Raw genomic sequence first — 22,950 nt, 5'->3', positions numbered from 1 at the left:
TGTTGACAGTGTCATCTCAAATGGTCCGTTCATGATTTTTTTATGGATCTATTTCTTATTAAACTGGTGCCTCTAGAGCGAAGCCTCTACTCCCTTCAGCATTCATTACAGCTTTACTTATTGCGTACGAGTTAAAAAAAAAAAACACACACACACACACACACACAGTAATGCCATTTTGGCACAGTGCCTCATAATACCAGTCCCAGAACACATCTAGGAGATGGCCATTAACTGTAATTGTGACTGTGGTTTTCATACCTGTTATGGTTATGATTATAAACTGCGTCACAAAATTATTTTCTCCGTATAGCTTTACAATCACTGGATACCACCTAGAGCTGCATTTATGTTGAATATACTATGACTATGCATTTAAGGCTGTGAACATTATCTTTGTGGTCAAATCAACAAACAGTTGACACTGCTGTTCATGCTGATGCATGTTCACAGAAGAGCAATGTTTCCCGGGAAGTTTCAGTTTCATCTTCTTCAGCATCACAGGAGCTATCAAGGAGTTCCAGTGGTTGACAGCTGGGCTTATCAGTGAGAATTTAAGCTCACTGTAAATAAGAGGCCACGCCCCCATCTTAGGATTGTGTCTATGGTTTAAACATAGTTTCTAAGCTTTTTAATTTCCTTTTACACTGCAGCCTCATCCTCTTCAAAATGATCAGTTTCTTTAATTTTGCTATTTATAGGTATATTTTTGAGTCAAATGAAAGTTGTGATTTTGTTTTATGAACTACAGACAGCATGTATCCCAAATTCCAAATACAAACATTGTCATTTAGAGCATTTCTTTGCAGAAAATGAGAAATGACGGAAATAACAAAAAAGATGCAGAACTTTCAAATCTCAAATAATGCAAGGAAAACAAGTTCATATTTATAAAGTTTTCAGAAATCAATATTTGGTGGAATAACCCTGATTTTTTAATCACAGTTTTTATGCATCTTGGCATGTTCTCCTCCACCAGTCTTACACACTGCTTTTGGATAACTTTATGCCACTCCTGGTGCAAAAATGATGGCTTGTAATCATCCATTTTCCTCTTGATTATGTTCAAGAGCTTTTCAATTTAGTAAAATCATTTTTAAGTGGTCTATTATTTTTTCCAGAGCTTTATGTAAAGCTCGGTTCTGGTGTAATTGTATGTAAAACAAGATACAAAATATTTTGTATTAGTCTCTAGATTTAGACTGGCACTACCTCACTGCTGGTGCACAGTGTCTATTGATGATGAGGATACAGAGGAGGATGAGGATGGTGGTTGTGATGATGATGATGATCATCATCATTATCATAGTGCTGGTGCCATGGATACACAGCAGTCTGGATCACTATGTTCTCTCTGCTAGAGCTGATTGCATGAGGTTTGTGTTTATTGTTTGTGCGCATTTCCACTGGAGTGAGTTCACGCAAGCACTGGTATTCATTAATCAATGAGTCACAGTTTTCCACATTAGGAAGGGTTTTTGCACTAATGGGTTTTCTGGTGGACCACAAGGTTGCTGTTGGAGCATCTTGTATAATCCCAAAAAGCTACATTTATTTTTTATGCATGTAAAATGGCTCAATTTATATTGCTTTGTGTAAATATGGCAAATTAGATTTGTGTGTGAAGGTGTGTGAATATGGTGAAAGACATTATATCCTGAAATATCGTACCATATCACTTACCCCTAATTATCACATTAGGGTACTACTTTTTGCTGTTTTTAGCAAAAGAAAAAATCACACTGTTCTTATTTGCCATTATATATCTACTAGAAAGAGATTATATCTGTCCAGTATCATTTATTTGACATTCTGAATATATGGAGATATTTGGAGTGCATTATTAGTATCATGCCATTTTGGATCATTTACTTATGTTACAATTCTGATAAAATTCTTGTATTTTTTAATATCTTAGTTAGGGGTATGCCATATCATATTATATTCAATAATAACATTTAATTTTCATTTTGTTGCAGTAGTGCAATTTTAAAATATTTCAGTGTTTTGTCATATCGCCAAGAGTATCATTATCACGAAAATACCATGAAATATTGTGATATTACTTTAGGGCCATATCGCCCACCCCTAGCACTGAATGGTCTAGAAGTGACTTACATTTTTTATCGCAATTTTTTTATGTAACAGTACATCATCCAATCAAAAATAGATTTATGACCGACCTAATTATTCCACTATTATACTTTTTATCAGGGTTATATAATTAAATCAGTTAATTGTGGCACAATATATTGTTTAATAAAAAGGCCCATAGAGCAAATAGATTAATATTTTAGTATATTTAATTTTTTAGTAAAAGCAGTGGTTATACAGAATAAAGACACTGCACACTACCAGTTTTGTGCCAGATATTGAAAGCTGCTTTAAAAAATTAACTTCACATTTTTTTCATAAAAATTCACTACCCTAAATTCAATCAAGCAGAACTAATTCAGCTCTCCTGATAATGACACTAGCATATAATTTGAATAATTTGCATACTGCTTATGATGGAAAATGTGTTAAAATGGTTCTTTAAAGGACCATTTAACGGCTCCGGAAAAAGATTCTGCTTTAGTTACGAGTCATAGAGCTTTTATTTAGTAATAGGGCCCTTTTCGCTGAACGTGTAGGCTTGTATTGAGAACATAGCAAAAAAAAAAAAAGACTCCATTTCCCAGGGGTCTGTTCTCCTCAGAGATAAAGAAGGGATCTGCAGAGCTCGTTTGACCCGGCTTGTGCAGCGGCGAGGAGAGCACTCTCAGTTTCTTTGTCTGAGGAAACAAGCAGAAGCGTATTCACATGTACTCATAAATACGGTTCGCCGGAGACGTTCAGAGGCCGTTTGCAGTGGCAGATCGAGGGAACTCAGTCGGCTTACTCTTGCTCTTTCTTGTTTTTTTTCCCCCCTGCATGAATAATGCACCAATGCTCCACTTCCCCAGTTTCAGTCCAGCACTGGGAAATGCATCCTGGAACTGGGATGCTTAAAAGAGCAAACAAATGAAGATGAATGATCGTTGTTTGTGGGTGCGGGTGTGAGTGTATGCCTCCGGCCCTTAGAGTATGCACTATTTTATCTCCTCTCACTCCATTTATCTCTTTTTTTTTCTCTCCTTTTCTTCCTATTTCTCAAAATTGTAGGTACCCTTTGTCAAAATAGTGAGTCACTGTGAAGAGCTAAGTGAGCAGAAGGTGCATGAAAATCAGAATTTTAACAATTTAACCTAGTTATATTAACTAGTTTTATATTTTTTACATTTTTAAACAAATGTGAAACAAGGGAAAGGAGAATCATGCAAAAGTTTGGCCACTCCTTTAGGGGTGGGCGATATGACTCTGAAATAATATCACAATATTTTATTGTATTTTTTCACGATAACGATACTCTTGGCGATATGACAAAACACTGAATTAAAAAAATCATTTCAAGAATACTCTACTAAAATAAATTTTATTATTGCCTATGATATGGTACACCCCTAACTTAGATATTAAATAATACAGATTTGTAACAGAATCAATGATCCAGAATGTCATGATACTAATAATGCACTCCAAATATCACCATATATCCAAGATTAAGGTAAAATAAGTGATACTGGACAGATCTAATCTGTCTCTAGTAGATATATAATGGGAAATTAGAACAGTGTAAATTTTATTTTGCTAAAAGAAGCAAAAAAGTAGTACCCTGATGTGATAATTAGGGTTGGGAGATATGGCACGATATTTCAGGGTATAATGTCATTTAAAATATTCAAAAATGTTAGCAATATTATTGCGTATGATATTATATGGCACACCCCTACACTTCAGTAACACTGCACTGACAACTTTGGGTGGTAATGACTTCTATGATGTACTTCCAGTACACACATGGCACTTTGGGTCAAGGAATGATAAATACCTACAAAACTTGGAAATGTATTGTTCAATACATCTGGCACACACTTTCAGGCTTTGCTCCAACACCAATAATTTACGTCACCTTGCCATGAGCATGTTGGCCAGTGTTCAACCTCACAGCTTATACAGGTGTGGGTATTTCCAGCATGATGTTATTTCATGAGTTTTGTCATGTCAGTGTATAATGTATTCAGAAAACTGCAATTAACAACTGTGGTTGAGGTCTGGTGGGTCTTTGGCTACCAAAGACCTTCAAGATGTTTTAGCAGATGCTGGAGTTTTGGTATACTGTCTTTTCAAGCAGCACCACCTTCACAAATATGACCTTTATAAAAGTGTCATCAGCAGAACATCTTTCTTGAATCCACAAAATTCCCTTATCACAAACCTGATGCAAGTTGACTGGTGAGGGAGCGAAAAAAAAAAGGTGCATCAATTCTTGAAAAGAATCTCTCTCCAACTGTTGAACACGGGGGGTGGATCGATCAAGCTTTGGATTTATGTTGCAACGAGCAGTACAAACATTAGTGCAGAAAAACTTTTCACTGTAAAAAAGCAGAAAAGAGGATAATGATCCTAAACCCACTTGAAAAATCCACACTAGACCACCTTGAAAGGCGCAGCCTGAAGGCTTTAACATGACCCTCCCGATCTTCTAAGATAAACTTCATAAGAAATCTGTTAAAAACACTCCAAACAGCAGTGCAGCAAGACAGACTATGAATTCCAAAGAATTGTGGGGCACAAAAAGAAGTGGGAATAAAGAGGTGATGTTTATTTAGGTATGCACCACATTTACAGCAAACAGTGACTAATCTATTATAAAGGTTAAGGACCAACACCTATGCTGTGCTGCGTTAAAAATGTTGAGATTCTGAGCTTCTCAACCTCAACAGATCAAAAGATGAGATTCATTGTAGCTACAATGACCTATACATTATCTAAGGCTGCCTGTTAGCATCACGGCTAAAGTGACTCAAGGCCCGCTGTTAGCATTGTGGCCGACAAATCACATGATGAAATGTTAATTTTTACTGTTTAAAAAGGTTTTTTTTTTAAATGGCAAATGCAAAAATGCATTATTTTTAAGTGCCAAAATGAATGAAAACTTCAAAATTCATGTTCTATATATGGCATTCAGTCAAATCATCAAAGTGTAAATTTCTTAGTTTTTTTTTTTTTTCGTAACAGAAATGGTAATTTCAGAGCATCTTTACTCTTTAACCCTTTCAGACCTTGCATCCATTATAAAAGACATTATGTATTTTTTTATGTATTTTAAAATGTTTTGTTGCACATAACACTATTAACAATATTTGAGAGCTGTTGTCATTCAGAATAGACCACGAATTAGCCAATGAACAAGTTTATAACCAATGAACACAGTAGTTACTAGAGGGAGCTACTGAGGCAAAGTAACAGCTAATTTTTACTTACTTAATAATTTAATGTGATTTAAGACGCTTTTTAATCATGTTTTTTGTTTTTTACTGCTTATGGATGGTTTATTAAATAAAAAGGTCAATATGAAACATAAAATATTACACACAGGCTTCCAATGCAATGATTGAAAAATAATACAAAACATCAAATATTTACCTTTAGTGAATTTAGTTAATAGGATTTAATAGGTATATACATTTTATAGTAGAATATTACTAATATTACTTTTTTGGTGCATTACAGCCAAAAAACAGCTTTTTTTCCATCACTGGAGATAGTTTGTGTCTGAAAAGATTCATCTTCATGCCTTTTGGAATCAGGTCATCTTTTATTTGTTAAGCTATTCACATTAACCAAGGTGCCTACATCTGAAATGCCACTGTACACTGTATGTATGTGTGTGTGTGTGTGTGTGTGTGTGTGTGTCTCTGTGTGTGTCCAGGCTGGAAAACACATTCTCTACAGCCGTTGTGTGTCACTGCTGTCAAAATGTGTGACTTGTCAAAACCAGAGCGGTCCGCTGCCTGAGTGGCCTTTGTTTTCTCACCATATTTTGCGGCTGCTGGATTTGCATGTGGCGCCATGTTTTGACTGGAGCTGCTGATGGCTCGTCTCCGAGCTGTCACCCCGGAGACAGGTTGTCCGCCGCAAATACCGTGTTTCGCTGTGACCCCGTCCCAGAGTCCCTCAAGCTCGCACACGTTCCAGAGTTCAGACGCTGTCTGCCCCCACCACCAACCGTCACTCCACCTCACACCAGAATAACCCCCCCCCATATTCACTGCTTGCTTCTATATGTGTCTGGATTTTAAGTGGCAGGTAGCCTCTTAAACTGGCCCGTTGCCCTTTATCGGGGCTCACACTTCACTACTTCTTTACTCTCGTTAACGACATACACTGACATGTGACGTGACGTGCGACAGGAACTAGTGTCATGTCCAGTAGAAGCTGAAGAACACTTGTGTTCCCACAGTGATCTGTGGGATATGCACTGTGGGCCCCTGGTATTGAATGTAAATGTAATTTCCGCCAAATTGTTTTCTGTTCACACGGACAACTGTAGCCAGATGCAGCTGTTCACAATCATAACCACACACTGCACTATCCACTGTGGTTGGTAATGCCCTCTGTCTCTCATTAAAGGTACACACGTGCCATGTAAAATTCCCACAATGCCCACCTTCAGAAATGGAATGTCCTATCCAACATCAGTCCTCACTCAAACTCTGATCATGTATGCTGCCTTGTCAGAAGCTCAATGTCTTACTGTTTTCATAACAGATAAGCAGTTTAACAGCTTAATTTCTATGCTTCATTGAAATATAACAGAGTAAAGTGTGTTTCAGATTGCTGCAAACTGCGCTATTTAACTCTGGTAAAGCAGGGATTGTTTAAAATCATGTAATTTATTCTACCTCCTCAGTCCATGGGTTTATTTCCCTTTCAGCTGATGCCTCTGTATCTCTTAGCTTGTCCAGAAATGCATCTGTAAAGTGTGTCCTTTGGTGTTGCAATGTTTTTTAGGGCTAGGGCTAATTATATTTTAGGTATGTTTAAGCTTTGCCTCAGAAGTTGAAGGCTGAAATAAAACATATTTCTCTACAAAACACACTTGTGAAAGCAATTCCTAATATATGAAATGTGTATAAATTAAAAATATATAAATGGATTTTTTTTTTTTATCCTACCAAGAAAGAAAAGTCACAAACATCACGTGGTGGATTTATAAGATGCCTCTGATCTCTCAGCTTGTCCAGAAATGCATGTTTAAAGTGTGTCCTTTGGGGTGGCTATTTTTTAGGGCTAGGGCTAATTCTACTTTATGTATTTTTAAGCTTTGTCATTCAGAAGTCACAAACATCAGGTGGTGGATTAGGATTATGCCTCTGATCTCTCAGCTTGTCCAGAAATGTGTGTATAAAGAGTAGTGGCTAATTTTTTTTAAGGCTACGGCTAATTATATTTTATGTATTTTTAAGCTTTGTCGTTCAAGCTGTAGGCTGCAACAAAATATATTTCTCTACAAAACATGCTTGTAAAAAGCAATTCCCAACATATGAAATGTGTTAAAAAAAATGGATTTTTTCCTACCAAGAGGGAAAAGTCACAAACATCAGGCGGTGGATTTGGAAGATTTCCTTGATTTCCAACTGTTAGTCTTCCACTCATTTAAGCCTCTCACTCGCTGCATGTGTGGATAACCTTTAGTCACACACAGATTATGAGCAAAATCAATACAGGCAGACACGCACACACAAACACACTCGAGTGCTCGCCTGCATGGCGCAATTTGGACACATTTTGCCTAGAGGAAAACACTTTTTCATGCATGTTGGATGCTTGTTAGTTTATCCAATAAGCATTACACAAAGTGAGTCTGCTGTTTTGCGTCAGATCGGACCATGCGGACCATCAGTAACTGCTGGCAGGCGGCGTGCCTCGGGGCTCAATTCTAGGCCCAGCCCTGTTTAATCAACATTATAAGCCATACGTTATTTAAGTCTGGTGTCTGCTGCCGTGCAGTGGAGTGCCTCGCTGGGTCTTAACCCTGCAAGTGAGCCCATAGCTGTGTGATATTTGAGTCTGGAAAGAGCCGCAGTGTGGAGTGCCCCAAGTCACTTTTCTGGGTCCGTCCCTGTTAATAAGCCCATAACAGCGGGTTATTAGTATTGACTGGCGTTTTAGAGAGTGGGCAGGCCAGCCATTACCGTCTTATTGGAGTCGAGCAGGATCTTCTAATCTGCTGGGGCGTGTGCATGGGCTCGGAGTTTAATCGCTGTGGAAACGGGGAGCAGGGTTATTAAAAAGCAAGCTCAGCTCAGTTCTGACCGAGACCGCTTGGGCTCGCTAATGATAATGGGTTGGGGCCACTGTCCCTGAGCACGGAGAGGGTGATTTCTGGCTGATAAAGAGCTGGATGGGTTTTAGAGAGCGAGAGGCATTAAAATAAAAAAGGCTGTTGAGCAGAGATGGATTAGATTTAGAAATGTGTGAAGGTGCCATACTAAAATAGAGTTTCCCATCGCTCTTCCCAACGTGTGTGGAATGGAAGGGCGCTATAACAGTGTTACCGTATGTCACAGTATCTAAAAATTCTGACTGTATCTCTAAATGAGGATGATTTTTAACATTACATGTCTGATGTAGGTCTGCATTTTGGCAATATGAACTATATAGCGATACAGTGGTTTCCGTTTAATATATTGTGATACTGTAAGCAAGAAAAAACATTGTATTATATTGAGATTTAATATATCGAGTCTATGCCAATATATCGAGATATGCCAATGTTTTCTAGTATATATATATATATTTTGTTCCATGCCTTTCTTTTACACAGCCTGTATAGCCCAATCATTCATGTGCAGTTCAGAGACATGGGGAAAAGATGGGAAAATAAAACACTGTAGTCGGGTTCAGACTAGTGTGTGAAAAGTGTGGGGGTCAAAACTGTTGAAAACATCCCTAAAACAATTTGCTTAACTGTGTTCTCTTAGATATGGGGCTTTATCTGTTAAATGTGGGTGAATTGAGCCTTAGTTAGCTGAAACACACAAACTCTGGGCTATGGTGTTTAGCCTATTAGCTAGCATAGCTAGCTAGCGAATCTAATGTAAGCTGGCCATGTACGAGTCCACACGTGAGATAGTTTTTATTACTTTTATAGTTGTCAGACTGATGCTACAACATTTGTTAGTGTCACACTTTAAATTATCTAGCTGAGTAAAAAACTGGGAGCATCTGTGATATTTAAAGAGTGCTAACCTGGTAGCTAATTTAGCCAGCTTGCTAATATAAACAGAGCTGGTCAGCTACAAGTCCAGATATGGAAAGAATGGGCACATCTAGCCTTTCTGTCACTCTAAAATGGACAATACTTATTAGCTTAATAATTTAATTAAAAGTCTGACACTGTGAGTAAACACTGGTAGTATCTGTGATATTTATAGAATGGTAGCCTGTTAGCTAACTTAGCCAGCTTGCTAATATAAACAGCCGGTCAGCTCTGGGAAGTTCAGACATGGGAAGAACGGTCACATCTGTCCTTTTTGTCATTCTAACAACAGTTTCTCGACAAGTTTTTTTAGTGTTTTGTTATAAGAAAGAAAGTTCAACATTTATTAGCTTAAATTATGTGGCTAAAATGGTGCATGATGTTCATTTAGGGTGCATTTGCTCCTACCTTGTTTGGACCAGACTTTCAGACTTTTGAGTTTGGGTCCAAACTAAAGTAGCAGGTGTGAAAGGGTCCACAAACCATGGTCTGGACCAAATTGACCAAAAGTTTTGCCCTGACCAAAAGAGGGTAGTCGTGGGTCTGGATCTACTGAACCATGGTCTGGTTCATCTGCAGTGTAACAGCACTTTTCTAGATGGTTCGAACCTCAGGGTCAATTAGATTCATTTATTTACTGTAAGAGTAGATTTACCCCTTATTTATAAACAGATATTAAAGGAATATGAGGAGAATCTTTTACACTAGTTTTGCTGCAGGGCGTACATCTATATGAAGGGGAGTCGGTTTGTGACAGAGAGCTAGAATTTGTCACAACACCTGGCAAAGCATCTTGTTAAAATCATAACTAACCTGGTGCAAACATATGAATATGAAGTCTAGAATAGAAGCAGCCCACGTAGCTGATGATAACAGGCTGTAGTAAAGGTATTTAGTAAACTATATATATATATATATATATATATATATATATATATATATATATATATATATATATACAGTTGTGGTCAAAAGTTTACATACACTTGTAAAAAAACATAATGTTATGGCTGTCTTGAGTTTTCAATAAGTTCTACAACTCTTATTTTTCTGTGATAGAGTGATCGGAACACATACATGTTTGTCACAAAAAACAGTCATAAAATTTGGTTCTTTCATAAATTTATTATGGGTCTGCTGAAAATGTCACCAAATCTGCTGGGTCAAAAATATACATACAGCAACATTAGTATTTGGTTACATGTCCCTTGGCCATTTTCACGGCAACTAGGCGCTTTTGGTAGCCATCCACAAGCTCCTGGCAAGCTTCAGGTCGAATGTTTGACCACTCTTCTTGACAGAATTGGTGCAGTTCAGCTAAATGTGATGGTTTTCTTGCATGAACCCGTTTCTTTAGCACTGTCCACATGTTCTCAATGGGGTTTAAGTCAGGACTTTGGGAAGGCCATTCTAAAACCTTAATTCTAGCCTGGTTTAGCCATTCCTTTACCACTTTTGATGTGTGTTTTGGGTCATTGTCTTGTTGGAACACCCAACTGCGCCCAAGACCCAACCTTCGGGCTGATGGTTTTAAGTTTTCCTGCAGAATTTGGAGGTAATCCTCCTTCTTCATTATCCCATCTACTTTCTGCAAAGAACCAGTTCCACTGGCAGCAAAACATCCCCAGAGCATAATACTACCACCACCATGCTTGACAGTAGGCATGGTGTTCCTGGGATTAAAGGCCTCACCTTTTCTCCTCCAAACATATTGCTGGGTGTTGTGGCCAAACAGCTCAATTTTTGTTTCGTCTGACCAGAGAACTTTCCTCCAGAAGGTTTTATCTTTGTCCATGTGATCAGCAGCAAACTTCAGCCGAGTCTTAAGGTGCCTTTTCTGGAGCAAGGGCTTCTTTCTTGCACGGCAGCCTCTCAGTCCATGGCGATGTAAAACACGCTTGACTGTGGAGACTGACACCTGTGTTCCATCAGCTTCCAAATCCTTGCAGACCTGCTTCTTGGTGATTCTTGGTTGACTCTTGACCATCCTGACCAATCTCCTCTCGGCAGCATGTGATAGCTTGCGTTTTCTTCCTGATCGTGGCAGTGACACAACTGTTCCATGCACTTTATACTTGCGTATAATTGTCTGCACAGTTGCTCTTGGGACCTGTAGCTGCTTTGAAATGGCTCCAAGTGACTTCCCTGACTTGTTCAAGTCAATAATTCGCTTTTTCAGATCCTCACTGAGTTCCTTTGACTTTCCCATTGTAGCTTTTGTAGCTGAGTCTAATCACTGGGTCAAATGAGCCCTATTTAAATGGGCTCATGAGAAGTCAACAGCTGTAGTCAATCAGAATCACTTACAAGAAGTGAAGAGGCCATGACATGAAGCTAATTTGATTGACACAACTCGCTACATCACCAAAATTGACAAATTTTGTTGCTGTATGTATATTTTTGACCCAGCAGATTTGGTGACATTTTCAGCAGACCCATAATAAATTTATGAAAGAACCAAATTTTATGACTGTTTTTTGTGACAAACATGTATGTGTTCCGATCACTCTATCACAGAAAAATAAGAGTTGTAGAACTTATTGAAAACTCAAGACAGCCATAACATTGTTTTTTTACAAGTGTATGTAAACTTTTGACCACAACTGTATATATATATATATATATATATATACACTACCGGTCAAAAGTTTGGGGTCACATTGAAACGTCCTTATTTTTGAAGGAAAAGCACTGTACTTTTCAATGAAGATAACTTTAAACTAGTCCTAACTTTAAACAAATACACTCTGTACATTGCTAATGTGGTAAATGACTATTCTAGCTGCAAATGTCTGGTTTTGGTGCAATATCTACATAGGTGTATAGAGGCCCATTTCCAGCAACTATCACCCCAGTGTTCTAATGGTACAATGTGTTTGCTCATTGGCTCAGAAGGCTAATTGATGATTAGAAAACCCTTGTGCAATCATGTTCACACACCTGAAAACAGTCTAGCTCATTACAGAAGCTACAAAACTGACCTTCCTTTGAGCAGATTGAGTTTCTGGAGCATCACATTTGTGGGGTCAATTAAACGCTCAAAATGGCCAGAAAAAGAGAACTTTCATCTGAAACTCGACAGTCTATTCTTGTTCTTAGAAATGATGGCTATTCCATGCGAGAAATTGCTAAGAAATTGAAGATTTCCTACAACGGTGTGTACTACTCCCTTCAGAGGACAGCACAAACAGGCTCTAACCAGAGTAGAAAAAGAAGTGGGAGGCCGCGTTGCACAACTAAGCAAGAAGATAAGTACATTAGAGTCTCTAGTTTGAGAAACAGACGCCTCACAGGTCCCCAACTGACATCTTCATTAAATAGTACCCGCAAAACACCAGTGTCAACATCTACAGTGAAGAGGCGGCTGCGGGATTTTGGGCTTCAGGGCAGAGTGGCAAAGAAAAAGCCATATCTGAGACTGGCTAATAAAAGAAAAAGATTAAGATGGGCAAAAGAACACAGACATTGGACAGAGGAAGACTGGAAAAAAGTGTTGTGGACGGATGAATCCAAGTTTGAGGTGTTTGGATCACAAAGAAGAACGTTTGTGAGACGCAGAACAAATGAAAAGATGCTGAAAGAATGCCTGACGCCATCTGTTAAGCATGGTGGAGGTAATGTGATGGTCTGGGGTTGCTTTGGTGCTGGTAAGGTGGGAGATTTGTACAGGGTAAAAGGGATTCTGAATAAGGAAGGCTATCACTCCATTTTGCAACGCCATGCCATATCCAGTGGACAGCGCCTGATCGGAGTCAATTTCGTCCTACAACAGGACAATGACCCTAAACACACCTCCAAATTGTGCAAGAACTATTTACAGCAGAAGCAGGCAGCTGGTATTCTATTGGTAATGGAGTGGCCAGCGCAGTCACCAGATCTGAACCCCATTGAGCTGTTGTGGGAGCAGCTTGACCGTATGGTACGCCAGAAGTGCCCATCCAACCAATCCAACTTGTGGGAGCTGCTTCTAGAAGCGTGGGGTGCAATTTCTCCAGCTTACCTCAACAAATTAACAGCTAGAATGCCAAAGGTGTGCAATGCTGTAATTGCTGCAAATGGAGGATTCTTTGATGAAAGCAAAGTTTGATGTAAAAACAATGTTATTTCAAATACAAATCATTATTTCTAACCTTGTCAATGTCTTGACTCTATTTTCTATTCATTTCACAACGTATGGTGGTGAATAAGTGACTTTTCATGGAAAACACAAAATTGTTTGAGTGACCCCAAACTTTTGAACGGTAGTGTATATATATATACACACACTATATATAGTGTGTGTATATATATATATACATATTTATATATATATTTATATATATATATATATATATATATATATATATATATATATATATATATATATATATATATATATATATATATATATTTATTATTATTATTATTATTATTTTTTTTAATATATATATAACTGTGCAGTGTAATATATGCAGAACACACATTTACATAGGAACAGGTGCACGACTTGTGGAGCTTAATACTACTGACCATACCATATTGTCAATATTGTACAATACAATACAATATAATACTAATAATTTGATATTAAGTTTTTCCAGTTACACCAGTTGCGTATCCTTACAAATGCTCTTGTTTTCCCCCCTGTTACACTCATTTTATAGAGTTGCTATTTAGAGCGGTACATCCACTCACTTTCTCATTGTTCCTCCTCCTCCTCTTCCTCCACCTCCTCCTCTTTTTCTACCTCTTACTCATCCATCTCCTGCTTCTCTTTTCTCTTCCCCCACTCTCTTTCCCCTCAGACCCTCTATCCTATTATATACTCTCAGCTTATATACTTATATATAAGCTTATATACTTCTATATATATATATAGTTTGTAAGGGTGGAATGAACACTTTTTTTTCTAATGTCCCACTGCACTCAGTTCCATGTCTCCTCTCTGTTACTTCTGCCTGTGACCAGAGTGGTCCAGCGACTAGAGTTCACTTCTCATTTGTAAAGTGTAGTCTGCATGTGCATACTGCCCCCATGTGTTTACTCTGCGTACTGCAAGTGCTATGCCAGGCATTTTGCCTGTGCCATGTCTTGATCTACCATCCTGAGTTCTGATGCATAATACACTGACATAATCATGCCATGAACATGTCATAGGCTGTGAGTAATGATGTCCATTAATAGAGCAGTGTCATGTTAACATTACTGATAACTCAAAACAGGTATGATGCTGACCAAGTGGAATAATGTAACTGTGAAAATTTCATTACATTCTGCTCTATAAATAGGGTGTGTTACTAATTCTAACATGTCCCTCATGCTATCACTGATATCAGATGGTGGATTTGAAAGATGTCATCTGTGGGTTAGCTCTCAGTCTCCCCTCACTCAGCATGGGGGAGTTACAGTGCTGAATAGCAGCCGTATGTTGTACAGTCACTTCAGTGGATCTCAGCGCCATCTCCCTGCATGAGCCTTTTCAAAGGCCAGGAGTGTTCCTGACCCATCTTCATCACATCTCACAGACAGGATTCTGATCTAGGGTCAACTAGCAGTTGTAGAATGTACTTCCTCGCTATATATGTCATTAGCAGGTGTTTTTTTTTTTTCTCCTCGTAGTCATTATACCAGAATAACTCACCGTACAGAGTAGTAAGACATGGCTGTAGGGTGTGAATAGGCATGTTTACTCCAGATGTAACCATATTTAATGGCAGATGTAAAGACATTATGCCTTTTTAACCACCCTCAGTTTCGTTGAATTGTGATGCACTGTATCTTGAGCACACAATTATCAATGTGGATATCGATATAAGTATATATTCAGAAAGATCTCTCTGTGTACACTGTGCCCCATAGCTCATTCTGTCTGCAATGTCTGGAGACTGGTTCTTCTTCTTCTACTTCTTCTTCTTCTTCCTCTTCTTCTTCTTCTTCTTCATCCTCTTCCTCTTCTTCATCCTCTTCCTCTTCTTCTTCCTCTTCTTTTTCTTCTTCTACTTCGTCTTCTTCAACTTCTTTTTCTTCTTCCTCTTCTTCTTTTTCCTCTTCCTCTTCTTCATCCACTTCTTTTTCCTCTTCCTCTTCTTCTTCCTCTTCCTCTTCTTCTTCCTCTTCTTTTTCTTCTTCTTCTTTTTCTTCCTCTTCTTCTTCCTCTTCTTTTTCTTCTTCCTCTTCTTCTTCTTCCTCTTCTTCTTCCTCTTCTTCTTCTTCTTCTTCTTCTTCAGAATCATTAATATTAGTAGCTATATCTTTTACACTAGGTACTACATAGTTGGTGGTAGTTTCTAGATCTTTTATGGTAGATACCTATTTATTTATAGTAGTTATTGGGTAATTTATAATTGCTACTGATTTATTTATATTTGTTTATATGATTCATTTGAAGTAATGATGATAATCTACTGAATCATCTGTGAGTTTCTGGATCTTTTATTAGTTTGTTCGTATTAGTGAATAATAATATAATATAATATAGTAACTACTGATTCATTTATAGTACCTATTGGATTATTTATAATTGCTACTGATTGTTTTGCAGTAGTCCCTGGATCTTTTATAGTAGCTAATGATTCATATATATTACTGAATCATTTGTAGTAACTGCTGATTTATTTATAGTGGAGGCTTAGTCATGTATTAAAGTTACTGAAACATTTACAATAGTTATATAGCTACTACTTTAATTAAATCCAATAATTTTTTATTTCCTGAACTGAGGTCAAGTTATGATATTTCTTTGGGTTTATGTATCAAAAGTTTTTTTTACTGGCTATGGTATAATTTTATTGATGGGAATCCTTATGAGCTGAAGTTGAAATATTATATTGAAATAACAGAAGTTTCAGTATTGGCATATTGGAATAAATCTATATTTAATGTTTGCATTATCATTTTGCAACCTTTATTGTCCCTTAGAAATACACAGGGTGTTTTTGTCTGCTCTGTATTTAGAACTGATGTATGTAAATGACTTCAGTTCTCATTGGCTGCTTTGTAATGAACTCCGTTCAAAAAGGAGGAGAATAACAACACTAAGTGTAAAAAATAAAAATAAAGATTTATGTCTAGGTGGGGTTAAACTCTAGGCTGTATGGGTGGGGATATATGTATATTTGTGACATCACAAAAACAGTATGGGTAACTATAATTTAGTTTTCCGATATATACTGATATATACTGATATACTGTGTCTACTGGAAAGTAAATTATCTAAAATCTGCTTTACACATTACTAATAATAAAGGAACATTAGGGCTTTTTAACATTGTTACCTATAAGGGCCTGTGTGAAAATTAGATGAATTATTATCTAGATTAGATTAGATAAATAACTATAGCTATATATAAAAAAAACATCATTTTAAATAATATATAAAATCAGTATAAAACAAAAACACAGCTGCAGTTACAGGGGTTACTTGAGAACTCGACAGAGATATTCCACACATAATTGTGTGTGTGTGTGTGTGTGTGTGTGTGTGTTTACTTTTTAGCTGTGGTATGTGCTCGTCTGTTTGTTTTAGAAGAATATTCTTTCTGCCCAGAAGGCAGCAATTTCTCCCCCTGGACAGTGTGTCTGTGTGTATGCACGTGTGTGTGTGTGTGTGTGTGTGTGTGTGTGTGTGTGTGTGTGTGTGTGTGTGTATGAGTGTGTGTGAGAGGAAGGTCAAAGCCTCTCTGCACTACAGGTATCTCTGATTACACAGCGTCTCAGGAATGTTCCGGCGCTTTTTCATCTCCTGTGATGATGTTTCAAGATGTTGATGGCGTGGGAGTGGGGCTGAGGCTGGAGGAGCTGTGATTGAGAGAATGAAGCTGTCAGGGTCTCTAGGGCAGGCTGGAGGGCTGTGGTTAGACGGGGGATTTATTGGGTCGCAGTAGACCCCTGTTTTCCCTGTCTTATTGAGAATCCGTGTGTGATGAGTTTTTCACAGGTAGCAGCTTTTTTTTTTTTTTACCAGATGTATAATACTGTGTTAGTATGAAGGCAGCAGTTCAATACCACATCCCAAAAACTGTATCGGGACTATTTAATATTCAAATAATACTCTATAATAACACTCAATAATAATAAAGATAATATTAAACAAATAAGTATTACCATACTGCTTTTTTGAAATCACTCTTATTACTTTTAAACACAAAGTTTAAAGCGTTTCTCTCGTATTGTATTTAAAGCTGATATCTGTAAGTTTTGGGATTTGGGGGATTTAGGGCCCTCTCTGGTGAGAATGGGTAATTGCACCAAGCATGCGGAAGAGCGCGCTCAGTCAGAAACTTAATTTCTTTGTTTTTACTAAGAGTAAATGAGCTACTGAGGTTCTCCTTCTGAAGTCTCCAATGCTCCACCAGCTGCTTGTGTTCATTAAAACTGAGCCGGATCCTCTCTTAGAGGCTGTACATGTGATGTAAGTACATAAAGATGTGTGATGTGGCCAGAAGAACTCGACAGTCCAGTTAAACACAATAATCCGTTCCTTCTCCACTCAGAAATGCTTCTGCTTTTAGCTTAGAAACAACATAATACAGACTGCTGCTTTAACTACTGCTAAAAAGTTTCTTACATTTTACCAAACATTTTGAGATAATGTTTTGAATAATTTAAAAGTAAGCACTAGTAAAGATTAGAAGTAAAGGTGTGTGAAAAAATAAGATTTTGAGATTTAAAATACTTGAATGTTTTTCTAAAGAATTTGATTTCGATCATATCATTATAAAAGCTGAATCATTTGACACTGAATCATTTATAAAAAATCATAATAAATTTAAATTTGAGAATTTTAAAACTTTGATGCCCGAATCAGACTTTAATTAAATCACTTTGAACTGCACTTTGAAAGCACTTATGATATATTAAATAGTTTAAAAAAATAGTCATAAGAATCAAACTGAATCCTGAAATGTGTTCAGTGTTTGAAAATAATTTTAAATCATAATGCATCATTATGAAACACTGAATCATATGGAAAGAAAGTCAATTTGCAGAATATGACAATGAATAATTTCCTGAAGAGTCAGACGTAATCATTCACTGTCAGAATTAAATGATTCAGTGTATTATTTGATAAATAATCAGAAATAAGTCAGTGAGAAAATTTATTTATTTTTATGCTTGCATGGAATCGTTTTGTATAGACCTCTTGTCAGGCTATGGATTTTTTTTTTTATTCATCAAATGTAAATACTACTGTCAATTTCTTTAAACCTCATGTTTATGTGAATTACTTTCCATTAGTTTTCCAACATATATACACACATACACATACTCACAGTAGATATCGCACTGTATGCTTATTGAGATTGAGAGATAAAACAGGGAGCAGGTGTGTAAGCTGTGTGTGTGTGTCTGTGTGTGTGTGTCTGTGTGTGTGTGTGTGTGTAATTGCCGGTGGCGTTGTGCATCATGGTTGAAATATTTAACTACAGGCTGCTGGTAGCTGGGGACTGCAGTCTGAGTAGTCAGAGCTTGGAGCGTTAGACTTCTGGAGGAAGGTGCTGCCTCAGTCCCTGCTGCTTTCTCCCACACTGCACTGTGTTATTGGTTGCATGTGGTGGTGTACAGTATAGCCAACAGCGTTTGCCTTTTCTTGCTGACTTTCTCACTTTTGCATGCCGTTCCCAGTGTGATGATACTGATTTAGATGCACTGTACCAGTCAGTACACTACTTAGAAGGCACTTTTTTTTTTTTTTTTTTTTTGTAATTATAATAAATCAAAAGGGAAACCATGTTTTTTTATAATTCTAAAAAGTTTTTTTTTAATACTTCTAAAATGCACTCTTAAAAGAGGGTTCTACAAATGGTTCTTCTTCCTAATAGTGGAAACCCTTGTTGTATATAGTGTGTGTAAGAGATTAGAAGTTTGGGATGAGTTTGAATGAGGGTGGTGACGTCCAACATCCTGACCTCACCAACACTTGTCAGTGAATGCAATCAAATTATCACAGCAATGCTCCTTAATCTGGTAGCAAGCCTTCCTTGGACAGTAGGAACTTTTTTTTTTCTACTACCCTTGATTTAGGCTGAAACATAGATGAATGAGAAAGCGTCACTAACACTCATGTTGCTAACTGCAATCAAATCCTTACAGCAATGTTCCAAAATGTAATATAAAGCCTTACCTGTATATTAAAGACAGTTTCTCCAACAAGAACAGATAAACTCTTTTTTTTTTCCTTTTTTAATCCCTTGATTTTGGTTAAAACATGGATGAATAAGCAGGTGTCACTAAGACTCTTGTTGCTAAATGCAATCAAATCCTTACAGCAATGTTCCAAATTTTAATAGAAAGACTTATTTGGAAAGTAGAAACAGTTACTCCAAAAAAAAAAGCTGATTTTAGATAAAACATTTAAATGACCAGGTGTCACCAATGTTCGTGGTGCTAAATGCAATCAAATCCGTACAGCAATGTTCCAAAATATAATCTAAATCCTTCCCTGGATATTAAAGACAGTTTCTTCAACAAGAGCAGAATAATCTCTTATTTTATTCAGGTTATGTCTTCTTCTTATGTCTCTTACATTTACATTATGTGTACTTTTTCGATGTATTAATTAGGCTGGGAATCTCCAAATACTGTATCTGTGACCTAAAAGACCAGAGCGCTATCTATCTAACTCAATCTAGGTTAATTAAATAGGACAAAAGATACATAAGAATTTTCCTTTTTTTAACCCAAAGTCTCTCTCTCTTTCTATCTCTTTTTTCCCTGCAGAAAGTTCTATTACATCACCCTGCTGAGGGACCCTGTGTCACGGTACCTGAGCGAGTGGCGGCACGTGCAGCGCGGCGCCACGTGGAAGACGTCGCTGCACATGTGCGACGGGCGCACGCCCACGCCCCAGGAGCTGCCCTCCTGCTACGAGGGCTCAGACTGGTCAGGCTGCACACTGCAGCAGTTTATGGACTGCCCGTACAACCTGGCCAACAACCGGCAGGTGCGCATGCTGGCCGATCTGAGCCTGGTGGGCTGCTACAACATGTCCACGCTGCCTGAGAAAAAGCGCGCTCAGATCTTGCTGGAGTCGGCCAAGAAGAACCTGCGCGACATGGCCTTCTTCGGCTTGACCGAGTTCCAGCGTAAGACGCAGTACCTGTTTGAGCGCACCTTCCGGCTGCGTTTTATCCGGCCCTTTGTGCAGTACAATAGTACTCGTGCGGCCGGGGTGGACCTCGAAGAAGGTACCATCCGCCGCATTGAGGAGCTGAACGAGTTGGACATGCGCCTCTACGACTACGCCAAGGACCTCTTCCAGCAGCGCTACATGTACAAGCACATGCTGGAGCGCCGCGAGCAGAGGATGCTGCTGCTTCGTGGAAGGTCTGCCCCGCATGGAGCTTCCCGGGACGAGGGGGGCGAGGGGACGGCACGTCTGCCAACCGAGGACTACATGAACCAGATCGTTAGTGGATGGTAGCCCAGCAAAGGTCTCTTCAAATGGGGAAAGCAGAGGAAGAGAGAGGATTCAGAGGATTATGGTGGAAAGAGTTTGCTCGCATAGGGAGAGATTGGGTCATTACAGACCCTCTCTTTCTCTCTCAATCCTTCTCTCTTTCTTCCCTCAAGGAAAACCAGCTTATATCTAAGTTGGAACCGGACAAGCTGGAAAATACGGTCAGTCAGAGACTACAGGTATAGGGTGTTCACTTGCAAGTCCTTTCAAGTTGTGACCAATTCAAGGATACTTACCTGCAAGCCTTTTTGTCATTCAAGAAGAGTAAGAAAGAAGGGAAGGGAAGATGGTGGGTGGGGCCATCTTGCCTTCACCTAACCTCTTAGGATAGAGGATCATTATGGACGCTCTCATTCTCTTCCCCCTTAAGGAGTACCAGCTTGTTCCTAAGTTTGAACCAGACTTGCTGGAGAATGCAATCGATTCAAGGAAGCCAGGAGTAAAAGGTTACACACTTCTGAGACCTTTTTCTTCTTCACAGAATGATTGAGAAGAAAATTACTGTCGGAGCCATCTCTGCTTCCTCCCATCGAAAGATCGAGGACCATTATTGGCTGCCTCTCTTTCCCCCGTAGGGAATGCCAGCTTATTTTTAAAGTTGGAAGCAGAGTAGCCAGGGAATAGGGTCAGAGAGGAGACTGAAGGTCTAGGGGGGTCCACTTTGCAAGCCTTTTTTTCCTCAAAGAGAGTGACTGTACGGAAGAGTGTGTGCAGAGTTATTGCAACTTCATCTCATCGAGAGATGACGAGAGATCGTCATGGACTCGTAGTCTCTCTCGTCCCGTATGTAATACCAGCTTGCTATTCAGTTGGAAACAGTCTAGCAAGCAAACATGGATGATGATGACTGATGATGACTATAAGTTTGGGATTTAAACCTGCAAGCCTTTTATTTTCCTCAAATATTTTCCTCAAATTGTCCAATGACTAATGGCTAACCCACTTTCACACACCCTCCAAACACAACAGACACAAACTTTCAAAAACGTTCCCTCACTCGGCCACTTGAGTGTTACTTTGCCGAGGTGCGATGCATCGCTTTAAAGCCTAGTTTTGTATGAGACGGAAAAAAAAAAATCACTGAATGGATTGTTTCAGCAAAGTCCTTCAAATATCAGCGATATTCCGAATTTTTTATATCTCATGTATAAATCTTCAGTTGTCTTTGATTTTATTTTTTTTAACTGATGTGAAGTGCAGAGAGCGACTGGAATTTTCCGCACCAGATAAACTAACAGACGCTGTGACGGAGTATGTTTTTAGAGAGATATATATATCTTAATATATAAAACCCACATTTTTTTCCCCCCATTTGTTTTTTTATTCCGCCATAGAGCGTATTGTGTGCGTGAGATGCTTGGCCCCCTTGAGTCTGACGTTTTCCTTGACGTTTTATTGGAGACGTTCATGGAGAGATGTGCTGTGCTGATGGAGGAATGATTGCCAGTGTCATGGTCGAATCAGATACAGCTGGCCGCAGTTTTCACATGCTTATCAAAATCCCAACATATATATATTTTAATATATATATATATATATATATATATATATATAACTTTTAATATATACATATATATATATATATATATATATATTATATATATATATATATATATATATATATATATATATATATATATATATATATATATATGTTTTTTATTCCCTCATTTTTAATTGTGATTCAAAAGTCAGTTTGGACACACCTTCTTATAGAAAACTGTCATGATTATTTTTTCACACTCTTGGCATTCTCTCAAGCACCTTCATGAGGAGCCAACTGGGAGGCTTTACCAGACTTGGCAGAATCCCATACTTGCTGAGACAATGATATTTTCTCCATTTGAAAAATAATCACTGAACCGTTACTATTTGTGTTACAAACAAATGTCACAAGCATAAGCCATTGGATTAAATTGGGGGTAACTTTTTCAATCATGTGTGTCCAAACTTTTAACTGGTACTATGATATATGGAATTGTGTAAGAAATAGAAGCCCATTCCCAGCAAGTAGAAAAGAAAAAAAGTCAGATATTTTTTTTTCCCCACTTTTTTTGTTTTCTTGCAGCAGTGCATTACATTTTTACAACTGCAATAACGCCATATAACGAGTTATAGAGAGTTATAGCAAAAATTTGTTCATACTTCAAAATGCATATGACATTTATTCTTTCAATCTGTGACAGTGAAAAGTATGGGTTAATAAAAATGTTAAGTCATAAATATGGATGTCAGAATGTTGGTAAAATATGTAACTATTTTAATCAGTTTAAACAGAATATGTATTTTCTTTTTCTCTTCTACCTGATTGGAAGGGGCTTGTGCGTCTATGAGTGTCAAGACGAAACGTTTGGATTTTTGGATGATAAAGAATATTCTAACACAA

General features: G+C 38.0%; 1 protein-coding gene across 1 annotated transcript in view; it reads left to right on the top strand.

Moving 5' to 3' along the window:
* Positions 1 to 20,844, top strand: part of hs6st1b (heparan sulfate 6-O-sulfotransferase 1b) — a 129,276-nt gene extending 108,432 nt beyond the window's left edge. Inside the window, exon 2 of the mRNA XM_022681059.2 lies at positions 19,826 to 20,844. Within this exon, the coding sequence (XP_022536780.2) occupies positions 19,826 to 20,528 (703 nt within the window). The 3' untranslated portion in view covers positions 20,529 to 20,844. The remainder of the gene's footprint in view (positions 1 to 19,825) is intronic.
* The last annotated feature ends 2,106 nt before the right edge of the window (positions 20,845 to 22,950 follow it).

The sequence above is a fragment of the Astyanax mexicanus genome, chromosome 1 (genome assembly GCF_023375975.1).
Source record: "Astyanax mexicanus isolate ESR-SI-001 chromosome 1, AstMex3_surface, whole genome shotgun sequence".
NCBI classification, from domain to species: Eukaryota; Metazoa; Chordata; class Actinopteri; order Characiformes; family Acestrorhamphidae; genus Astyanax; species Astyanax mexicanus.
This window is presented reverse-complemented; position numbering and strand designations above follow the sequence as displayed.